The following is a 12,098-nucleotide window of genomic DNA, read 5'->3' on the forward strand; positions in this document are numbered from 1 at the left end:
CTCTGAAGGGATGAGGATTCAGCTTTCGAGGATCTGGCCACAACCGAGCAACAGAGACTCTGGACAGCATTTCATAATGTGATATAATGTATCACATATACTGTTTATAAAACACTTCACGAGAGAAATGAGCTCAAAAGAACTTGACAAGACAGTGTTAACCCTAATGATGAAGAATTAAAAATTAAGATGAAAAAACAAGAAATTCTTAGTTTATAACAATCAAAGGAAGTATCATTATGGCTAAGGCAAAATGAATAGAGGAGGGTGAAAAACCTACTTCATATTCTTAAGTCAAGATCATCGTAATTACACTTAAAAATATTGCTTCAGAACAGCCATATTTTTATTACTTTTTAAGACAGATATAAAGTTCCTGCTTATTTCTCAGCTAAATTATCTTTACTTTGCAAAACCCCCATGCCATATATAATATTAAATTGAAATCTTTGATATATGACTTTCATTGGGATGAAAGGCTCTGTTGTTATCCAAAAAATATTTAGATGGATGTTTGAAAATAATTGATGGCCAGGTTTTTATGTAATTTCTTAAATAAGATTTGGTGCGCAGGGTACTTAAGTCATCATAAAGATGAATTGGCTCCTAAGCGCAATGATAAAATTAAATAAGTTTTGGAACTGTGGGAATGCTTCCATCTATCTGGGTGGTTCTATCTGATCAAAACAATTCTGGAAATATGTTTTTCGATGGTGGGTGAAAATGCATAAATCTACATTGTTTAGAGGAAATTTCATTTAATCACGACTCTAGCATTAAAACTGCTCTGGTATATTCATATATATAAATACATATGTATTGTGACATGTAGTAATAACGACAGTACAAACAAGTAAATTGTCGAGGTTTCGAGGCAGTCTACCCCTTCATCAAGAGACAAGTCAATTACAATCGATCATATATACATTTGTATACAAAGAACACGGAACAGTTAGATAAATTTGGTAGAAAAACAACGAAAAATTGCTGTTTGTGAAAAAGATCCCCTCGGTCGTTAATTAATTTGCCGAGAGTCTATTGTTTTTAATTAGGAATCATCATAGGTAGTGTATAAAAAGTGAATGTAAATAAATAAATACAAATTATAACTAAACGGTTCAACAAAATAACATCACTAGTTGAATCGATGTAATGGCAGCGCGTGCTATATATCGAATGCTGTTGTTTTTGTTTTTCTACGCAGAAGGTTCATTTAATCCCGCAAATCTCGGTCCAAACAGCGAGCAGCAGTGACAATATCGCGTGGCATATCCCATATTGCTGACAAAAAATAGTTTGATTTAACGTACAGAGAATACATATCTAAGGTACGAACTGGCATTGATTTCATCTTTTATTTAAATTGGGTTAATGCTGGCAAATTTACTGGAAATGATTTGGTAAAGGATCTAATAAATTTAATATTTTGTTTATTTCACGAGTTTCTGAATTTGTATAGAACTTTTACTACCTTTCTTCAGTATTATGGATTGATATCAGCAGTAAAATCGCTAGATATATATAACTGAGTTTCAAAAACTTGCCCAACCTCTGCTTTTTGAAATATATATAGTTTTTGTTTAATAATAAAGGATAAAAAAAATAAATGGAAGAAAATCTAAAAAAATTCCTTTACATTTTAAAATAATTTAGAGATACAATGGTTTCAGATGAGAATTATAACCAAATATAAGTTACAATTTTCTTTTTAAAGCAACTATATTTTCGAGTCCGATGTGCATCTTTTGTCATAGTCAACTAGAAACAATTATTCATTGTTTATGAGATTGCAAGGAAGTTCAAAAACTACTACAGCAAACGTACTTGGATTCACATCACAATATGGCAGCCTGGTGGATAATGAATTGATTATTCTCATAAATTCTTTACCTATAAAACCTTTAATATGCAGTATATTTATATTTTCTTTCTCAAAATCCACAAAAGCCTGACAGTGCGAACCTATGTACTAGTTGTCCTTCCTTGCAAAATATATATAGGAATTGATTTAGTTCTTTTTTCTTTGCACTGTCTGATCGTCTGATTAATAGAATACTATTGATTTCTTGGTGGTGGAAATGGTGGTGGTGGTGATGATGATGATGATGATGATGATGATTTTTTTAATGATTTTTTATGTTAATGACCGAAACGACTAAATAATAACTATCCTGAATACATATTGACAAAACTAGATGATCTAACCAAACGAGTACATTGTTTACTTGCCGAAATAAACCCAATTTAATTCTAACCTAGGGTAAAAGACATATCAAGTGTTTACGAAACGATACGTTGCCATGTGCCCTGTCTGACATTATTAGAACACAGGGGGTTGCTGTGAATAACACTTTTGCTCTATTGGGAAGTGTCGTCTGATCAATTGCATTGGCAAGGCTAAGAATGGACTCCGGGTCAGGCGATAAAGCATCAATCACAACAATAACATGGGTAACTGGGTATTGATAAAAAATTAGCAAGATGTTACATGTAACAATAAAAAATTACATGTCCCTGGTTTCGGTAGTACTTGTTATTAACTTATTCACAAATATAACTCAAAAAGTTTATTCTGCACTTACACGATTGTTGTCTAATTCGCATTAATTACAGGCAATGCTCACGTTTGCTTCTACATATTTACTATACGGTGGTTCTGAATCCGTTAAACCTGTGACGTCACAGAGTTTCCTCTGACCAAAACACAGGAAGTTTGACACTGAAAAGCTCTCATACAGCTGATGACTTCGGTTTAGGAACACCTTCTCAAATAACAGATAATCACATGCTGAATTCGGGGCTGAATTTTCACTAACTTCAAGGATTCTGCCCTTTTGATTCTTTCTTATACATCTTATTCTAGCAGTTTGCCATTCATATTCGTTTTTTTTAATTATTCTGCACCTCGTTATATTCATCTGATGATATCTGAAAGTGTTCGAAAAATGGAATTGGTTATTTTGTTGGCTTTATTCTTCAAATCTACAAAAATGCGAAACTTCACAAATTCATTTTTGTTTCCAAGTTGGTAAGATTTTAACATTTTCAATTATGGTTATTTTTCTTTCCATTCACTTATTACTAATTTCAGTATTTATAAAAAGGTTGTTACTTGCGTTTTACACTAATGTCGAGATCTGAATACTTCATATCCATAGCTGAGCCTAAACAGTACTGCTGGAATGCTATCGGGAAAAGTGTTCAAAATACTCTTAAACACAGATTTTATTTTCACGTGCAGGCATTTTAAGATTAGACAAAGGATGGAATTGACAGCTTGCAGAAACATTTTGTGCAAACTGCACATTGTAACATAATACATGAATATAATTTAAATTCTAAAAGCAGGCTGTGTCAGACCTAAATGAGTCACAGTTTCAACTAGATATATAAGCCGATGGCTTACTAATACCCCGGTCCGGTCCCCCCTTCTTGGTATTAACAAAGTACAGTTTTATTTGGATTTTTATCTATTTAAAATTCTTTTTGGATAAATATAAAATCGGCCAAACGACTGAGGGGTTATAGCTCTTAATTGAAAAACCCGTTAATAATGACATGTTACCAAATCAACCATAATTCGGATAAACATGTTGTATGGACAAGAAAAACCTCTTAATAGTGACCAGTTACCATGGTAACCTTTTAAAAAAAATCATCAGATGCATGCACATTTTCCTGTGAAGTTTTGTGAAATTTGGTCAACAACATGGAAGGAGTTGTCCGGAAAACAGGAAGACATTAAGGCCCGTGGGCCTATTGTTATATAAAATACTACGTCACTGTAAGACATCACGACTGTCATTTGAATTATCTGGGTTTTTTTGTTTAACGTCCTATTAACAGCCAGGGTCATTTAAGGACGAGTCAGGTTTTGGAGGTGGAGGAAAGCCTGAGTACCCGGAGAAAAACCACCGGCCTACGGTCAGTACCTTGCAACTGCCCCTTGTAGGTTTCGAACTCACAACCCAGAGGTGGAGGGCTAATGTTAAAGTGTTTCCAAGTTCAAGGCTATTGAAATTGATGTCGATCTCGATCGCCATGACGCCACGACGTTTCGTTGGTGGTCATTTTAAATTCACGGTGATTTTGGCAACTTCATGTGTGAACCAGCGAACATTAACTCGATAGGAGTATTATATGTTTAAGTGGTTTTCTTGATGGAATGACGAAGGTAGGTTCGCCGATAACGATGATCATATTGCATTTGGAAGTCTAGGATGACAGTTTTCCTGGTTACTCTACACAAATATAGACTCTGAATTACAATTAAAATAAATATGTTTTAATATGAACATCGAGGGGTGTCATCTTTACCAATTTCGTTCATTTAAGAGCCAATTCCCAATTTCCAAATACTCAGGTTAATGATTATCCCTAAAGTAAACAAATTCCATGTATCTGTGCTGACGCAAACGGAACCATTTCATCGGTTTGGATGTTTGAAATTTCCTTTTTTTATAAACTTTATTTATTTATGTTTTTTACTCAACTTCCTATCATTGCCAGGTGATTGTGTGTGTTTGCATGTTTTAAATGGCAAATGACAAACCTGTATACCCTACAGTCAGTCTGTACTGTACTGTAACTGTTACAACAGGCCTGTAGGCCAACTGACAGTAGTCTACAGTAGCAGAGTTATATTTTCGCTCGGTTGAAATGTCTAATCGTTTAACCATTTAGCCCTATTGGTTTATTGCTGATATGATATATATTTATCTCAGAATGTATGTATTTTCATAGTTAGGTCCAACGTTTCAAAACCGACACAGAGGATAATGGAAGAGTTGTCCCATTTTGAACGCAGATTACTCCGATTGCGTGAAATGATATGCAAGATAGATTTATCTTACATAGTTATCTTATATGGGAAAACTCAATAAAAAATGGCGAGGTATGAGAGAAAAGTGGTTCTGACAAAATAATTATCAGAAAACCTGTTCACAGTGACAAATTACCAAAGCAACCACAATTTGAAAAGAAAAAGGCCTATAAATCTAGACATGATTCTTTATATTTGTGTGAAGTTTCATTGGAATCGCCGGATTAAGATGAGTTGTCCGGACAATATTTCTGGACGGACGGACGGACAGACTGCAGTGATAACGTAGTGTGAAACTCACCCTCCTGGTCTGTTACGACATATGTTGTGAGGGGGTGACCGTCTCCTGCTGCATTAACAGCCAACACACTAACAGTGTAGGTGATGTATGGGTTAAGGTTGTCCACGGTGTAGGTGTAGCTGTCTAGGTCAGCAGGCATAACCACCACTGATAGTTTGTCTACTACTTCACATGTAATGGTATGGGGGAATGATGTATACTGAAAAATAACAGAGTATCTATTTTATTTCACAGTATTTACTGAAGTATTGATAGCAACTTTGTCAAGTAAAACATGCACAATCTTTAATTACTTCAACATTTAAAAAAAGATGAAAAACAAAAACACGAGGCCAGGTATTAAATCCGAAATAAGGTTGTCAAACAAATATTTTAATTAAAATAATTTGTTAATACACCACATCCCTAATGTGTACTTGTATCCTGTATCCATTTATAGATGAGTTGAGAACCATTGATTTTATAGTTGATATAAGAAGCAGATACAGACTGATACACAAATAAAAACAAACCGACATTGTTGTTATACAATATTCCTTGTCCAGACATTGCCTTTATCAAATATTATTTATTTACATTTACTTCATTACCCAATGGCATGATGTACAGGTAAAGATGACCTCACGGACACATGTACTCCCCTCTAGCACTGTGAGTCTGTACCCCATCAGGTTACCGTTGGTAGTCGTAGGTTTGGTCCAATACAGGGTAAACTGTCGACTCTGTACCTGTGATACAACTATGGTATCAGGTGGGAGTGGCACTGTAAAATGGGGAAACCCAGATAGCATGACTACGTTGGGCCAACGTTGGCATATGGTTGTACGGTTGGCCAATGGTTGGCGTTAGTCATACAACGTTGGCCCGACGTTGGCCCGACGTTGGCCCAACAACAACTTGTTTTACTCGACAGCAAGTGAAGATAAGTTGGGAACACTACGTTGGCCCAACATTGGCCCCCTGTTAGTACATTTCAGTGCTGAATTACCTAGGTTGGTCCAACGTTGGTCCTACGTACCCGATGTTGTAAGCCGAAGCAGGTTTACAACAAATTCAAACAAAAGTGATTATCTGTAATCAAAGTTGATATATATATATTATCAACCATTTTTTAAAATACACTTCATAAGATTTTTTAATAGTGATTTTTTTTTCAAAATCACTATATAATAAAATGTATTGTTTGCGTGAGAATAACTAATCATAAATTAAAGTCTTTTATACTGTAGTAAAACAGGAACAAGGACATAAATGTTTTGGTAAATATTTCAGTGGCCGGTTTAAGGATGCCATTATCTATGCATGTTTACTGCCCACAAAACTGGGTCAGCGCTTCTCACAGCAAGGGTCGGACCAGTTCCCTTGGTAACCGTGACATCTGATACTAGGGATGGTCAAGCTGCCTGCAGATGTTACATTCTTATCAGGGACCTTGTCCGAGCTGTTCAACTAGTTGTACACAGTACAGTGCTATTTCGACTTACACAGAAGATATTTGGATTAATCACGAAGAAGAAAGAGAGCATTTCTTTGATCAAAAGACAATGTAAGTAGGCTATATGATTTGCTTTTTAATTATGTTTCAATTCCTGAAGTAATTTTAGTATATTAATTAATTCCACAAGACCACCTGCCGTACGTACACTACCGTACGTACACTTTTGCTTGCTACATATCGGGGTCATAAAGTTTTCAGAATTTATTTTTCATTTCTTACACACACACACACACACACATATATACTAAGTATATTTATCTACAAACTTTGTGTAGCTGTTCCATGTTCAATGTCAGATCGTTTGTAATTCCCTTGTTTCTTGATAAAGGGTCAGATTGCCTCGAAAATACTTGTCTGTACTGTCGTTATTACTATTTGACAAACTTCATATATATATATAATCTATATATAATAATGTAAATTACTTTAATGCCATAATGCCATAACTGCAGAAATGTCCAGGTTAGCGATTCAGGCCATCTGTGCCGCTTGATTTTTACATTCTGTGTAGATTTGATATATTGTTTATTTATTCCAACAGCTACAGTAAGGAAGAACCGCCTGTGTGCGACAGCAACAGATTCGGAAATTGCAGCAATTGCAAAAGATTGGTTCAGATTTGCTTGTGATCGCGATGGTGGCAGGAAAAGGAGAGAGGAACAAAAAAGGGCACAACAGGCAGCTACTGCAACTATCAATGCTGTGCTTAGTGACAATTCCGAACAGGACTGATCTGGGACAGATAACTAAAATTAGCATCTGATAATCATTTATCAGTTTTGACTCTTTATAATGATACAATAACATACTGTATTCAAAACTGTTGATTGTAAAAGAGAATAATGTACATTTAATCACTGTATTGTCATCATATACAAATAAATTGTAAAGCACTTGCCAATATGACAACTGATTAATTTTTATGTTGCCAGCATTACACATAAGCATCACTTTATCTACTGTTTGTTACGTTGGGCCAATGTTGGACCTATGAAGGTGAAACCAATAGTTGGAAATACACACTTGAAACCAACGATGGTCCAACGTTGGCAATCTGACATACAATGCTGGTCCAACGATGGGCCAACATTGGCTATCTGACATACACTGTTGGTCCAACGATGGGCCACTTGTATATAGCCAAACTTGTATATAGCCAAACAAGTGCACTGCAAGCGGATGTATTAACACGTCAATTTAATTGTATCCGAAGAATTCAACTAAGGTCATGGCAATCGAAAATATATGCCTTTAAGTACTGTAATTTTGATTATAAGACCCGTGTAAAGAATTGCGAAATTATCCCTGGACCTGTTTAAAATTGTCCCAAATAAGTAAGGTCTCTAATGTGTAAAAATTTAAAACAATTACACATTATTTGAATTATTGCTAGACTACTTGCACCGAAGTTTATTATCAATTGGTGACACTCAGGCGAATGACTGGATGGACGCAAACACTTTACTATTATGATATATACGGTTTACCTTTTGTCATTTAGAACAATGTTAAATAAATAGTGATTAATGAACCATGTTCAAATTATATGCAATAATGCTTCAGAAAATAAACGCGAACTATCAGAGTCGATATCGGCATCCAATGTAAATCTGATACGTAACAACGACGACCTGCCGATATCGGCATCCAATGTAAATCTGATAAGTAACAACGACGACCTGAGCAATGACACATATGTATAAATGGGTAAATCGATAGTATTTTACTTAATCCATTGTTAATTGATTGTCAAGCTTTCCTTATTATTACTTTATATTAATCGCAAAGTCCAAAAACAGTACACATTTCAATTGTGATACGAAAATTAGGCATACTTGTATTTGGCTAGCTAGAGACGTAAATATTGAGTTTTCGCAGGGTTAGATATTTTGTATTTAAATAAGAAACTATCGATATATTATTGTAATGAAAGGTCCGTTTTATACATTGAAAAAATACTATAAATAAAGAATGAAGTGTAGTGAGGGGCGATAACTCATTAGAGTTATCGTTCCTTACGGAACGTAATGATAATACGAGCTAATTCGCCTATTTTGCCGGATATAATAGCGATTTGAGGACAGAAAAATTGGCACATACAATTCGGTTGATACTTTGAGCCATTTAAAACTCGGCTCGATCTAGGTCTGGGTGTATCTGGTATCACTGTGGAAAATCGTTTATCTGAAATATTATGGGTCAAACATGCCAAAATCGACATTTTGACCGAGAGGTTCGGTTTAAATCACCCTCAAAATTAAGAAAAAAATCCACGGATATATACAACGGTCATACAAAGAGATAAATGTTTCCCGAATAAAACAGTCTGTTTAGTTTTTCGATATTTTAAGCAGAACGGCCACAATATTGTTTTGAAAATGGCCTTTTTTTCGACCTTCTCAGTATTTTTCTACTCGACTGGGGTAATTTCCTATAAATAGGCTGCCTGTTTTAATGACGCAAGGCCAGGTGTTTCCTTTCCGTCAAGCACGGTTGAACAGATGGACCGGATCGGCATACATAGTTATCAGCATTAAAAAGCATTACAGATCAACTGGTTTTATATTTGTTTTGCGCGAGTCATCTTGATGATGTCTTTTAAAGCCTGCATTAACATTAGGTCCGTAAAAATTGCCGTATGAAGTTTATACGGAATAGAAATTATAACGCACTTGGTTTGGTCATCTTGTCCGCATAAATAAAGGAAAACTATAGAATAACGCCATCCTGAACTCATCGGGTATTATCACTGAAATGATTCCCCGATGAATTCTGGATGGAATAACACTGGGGACTTCACGCCGCTTGCTCGTTCAACTCCAGGCTTTAGCTGCATTCTAAGTGAGTTGTATTACATTTTCCCGTCAGGACCAGCACTTTTTAATATTATGTCATATTAAAAGTGACATTGGAGGTTACAGTTGTTCTATTATGACCATATTTAATGCTTTCCAGGATCAGTATTCATCGTCAACCCAGACCAGCGTTCAATTTTCTTTTCGATAACAAATCTAAACTCGTACGGAGTCGTAGGCTTGCAGTAGGCCTAGTGTAAATGTTACGTGCTTATTAACGTTTTTGAGACAGGTGAAGTTTAACTATGTAATATTTAATTTCTTAACTGTTTGTTTGTTTGGTGAAATTACTGTGTCGTTAGTTGATGCTTTGATGTCTTGATCAGCTGATATTTGTTTATGTTGAGGAGCAACGACGTTTTGAGAATCATATCTCGTACATATTTTACGATGACACGAACTTTCAAGGAACTACTGTGCATGTACTTAGTACACGCTTGCAGTATATTGAACAATTCTTTTTCAGTAATAGACTTTTTTTCAAATTTTTAATGAAATATTTATATTCTAATGCTTTTAATTTTGAAATAAAAGTCTCTGACCTACCCTATATTTGGATGGTCCCTAGGACAGTGTCAAATAATATCATCTTTTGCATTAATAAATAAATGAAATAAGTTTTCAAATATATTAAAACCCTTCACTTTTATGCACCAAAGAAAACTTTTATGCACCAAAGAAAACAATATGCAAGAAAGCTGTTCTGATAAATTTAAGCTTAAATATTGTCAATTATTATGTTGCATTAAGTAAAATTATGTTGCTTTGGGCAGAGACATGTATATATATATATAAATATATATAAATATTTATTAGCACAATGTATCATATACACTATGTGTTGGTGATCCGAAGATAAAGATTTGAATTTCCTGTCGTAGTTGTACCGAGAGAAATATATATAATACATGTACAATTCCTATCCATGTATGTAAATACATTGTGATCCAGGTATTCTATATCATCTTATAGACGACTTCCACAATGATCATGTCAGGGTATCGGGCCGACCATCACTGCGCCATTGAAACGTTCTTTTTTAAGAACGCCGATGTGGCGCAGCGGTATAGGCTGCGGATATTTCTGGCTAGGCGATTGGGTGCCGTAGATCGTGAGTTCGAGGCCCGGTCAGGGCACGAGTCAAGAAGTTATCTTCCTTCGTCATTTGTGTTTCTAAGCTATATCTATTTATTAGCACAATGTATCATATACACTATGTGTTGGTGATCCGAAGATAAAGATTTGAATTTCCTGTCGTAGTTGTACCGAGAGAAATAAATATATATAAATATATATATATACATGTTATATGTCTCTGCTTTGGGTGTGTAGGAAGATATCATGTATTTTTTTTTATCTTTTGAAATTAAATTAATTTCAACTTATTACAAAACAGGTATGAGTTGGAAAATTATTTGACAAAATCAAAGAGCTACCAGGTTTTAGCTATCACAATTTTACAAAATAGTTCACTTTGGAATTTATTGAATTAGTCAATTTTCAGATATCTATAAGTTGCTTTATTATCAATTCCACATCAACATATTTCAACTCTTTGCTTTAATGTGCCAAAGAAAACCATGTGCGAGAAACCTGCTAAAATTATGTCAATTGTTATATCACATGAAGTTAAATTAACTAATTTATCTTTTGAATTTTTAATCTGTTTCAACTTATTACAAAAGGTATTATAGAAACTACTTGTCAAAATTTAAGAATAACCAATATTTCATTATCACTATTTTACAAAATAGTTTTTCTCCAAAATTACATCTGCACCCAGGTTGCAATTAGTAAATTTTGTAATGTCTTTGCTTTAAATACCATTCCAACATATTTCAACCTTTCACTTACATATACCAAAGAAAACAATGTGCAAGAAACCAATTCTGACAAATTTGTACTTAAGTTTTTTGAACTAATATGTATTTATTGTGTTGCACAATGTTAGGGAACCATGTACACAATGTATTTTTTTTTTTTTATATCTTTTGAATTTAAACTTTACTTGTATAAAGGTATTATAGAAAATTATTCGACAAATTCAAACAATGACCAGAATTTTAATGACAACCATTCTACAAAATAGTCTTCTTCATAATGTCATCTCCACACAGATAAAATACTGTAACACAGGGACTAGTGAATATGTAAACAGTTTATATGTCTTTTTTTAGGCCAACACCACCATATGCAAATATTTACTTTGGAAAGGGTGTTCTAAATTGTTGGCCAAAGACTGCAGTTAATTTCCTTTTATATTCTAGATCTACTGAAGAAACAAATTCAGAATTTTGAAACTTTACATACAATTTTGTTTTAATTTCATATTGTAGAACTATTCTCTCAATATCAAATATTTTGATATTGGGATAACACCATTTTATTGAATTTTCACTTTTATTACAATTGCAACTGTGACAAATAAGAATTGAAAAGTTTTAAACAGTTAGTGTAAATGCAAGCCGTAGACCACAACTAATTACCCTCTATGTTCTACTTAAAAAAATCATTAAAATGTTTTTGAGACTTTGCATAAAATATGGTTTTCATTTCATTTTGTAGAACTATTCTCTCAATTTCAAGCCATTTAGATATTAAGAAACAAATGTTCCACAATTT

The 12,098-nt window shown here is 34.1% G+C and overlaps 2 protein-coding genes across 3 annotated transcripts in view; one reads left to right on the plus strand and one right to left on the minus strand.

Moving 5' to 3' along the window:
- LOC117327797 (platelet binding protein GspB-like) overlaps window positions 1-12,098 on the minus strand; it is a gene marked incomplete in the record, with an annotated part of 631,084 nt that overhangs the window by 490,559 nt on the left and 128,427 nt on the right.
- LOC117327802 lies at window positions 6,400-7,593 on the plus strand. Of its 2 annotated transcripts, none has more exons than XM_033884982.1 (2): window positions 6,400-6,669; window positions 7,163-7,593. In XM_033884982.1, the coding sequence occupies exons 1-2, from the start codon at window positions 6,426-6,428 to the stop codon at window positions 7,351-7,353; spliced, it is 435 nt and encodes a 144-aa protein (XP_033740873.1). In that variant the 5' UTR covers window positions 6,400-6,425; the 3' UTR covers window positions 7,354-7,593. The 2 variants fall into 2 exon arrangements, with proteins under 2 accessions (XP_033740873.1, XP_033740874.1); XM_033884983.1 differs by having other exon boundaries at window positions 7,169-7,593.

The sequence above is a fragment of the Pecten maximus genome, chromosome 5 (assembly GCF_902652985.1).
Source record: "Pecten maximus chromosome 5, xPecMax1.1, whole genome shotgun sequence".
Lineage (NCBI taxonomy): Eukaryota > Metazoa > Mollusca > Bivalvia > Pectinida > Pectinidae > Pecten > Pecten maximus.

Excerpts from the sequence above, each read along its gene's own strand:
- LOC117327802 (XM_033884982.1), top strand. The coding sequence starts at position 6,426 with ATGTTTACTGCCCACAAAACTGGGTCAGCGCTTCTCACAGCAAGGGTC. Across the intron at positions 6,670-7,162 it reads TTCTTTGATCAAAAGACAAT|CTACAGTAAGGAAGAACCGC; the intron begins GTAAGTAGGCTA and ends TTATTCCAACAG.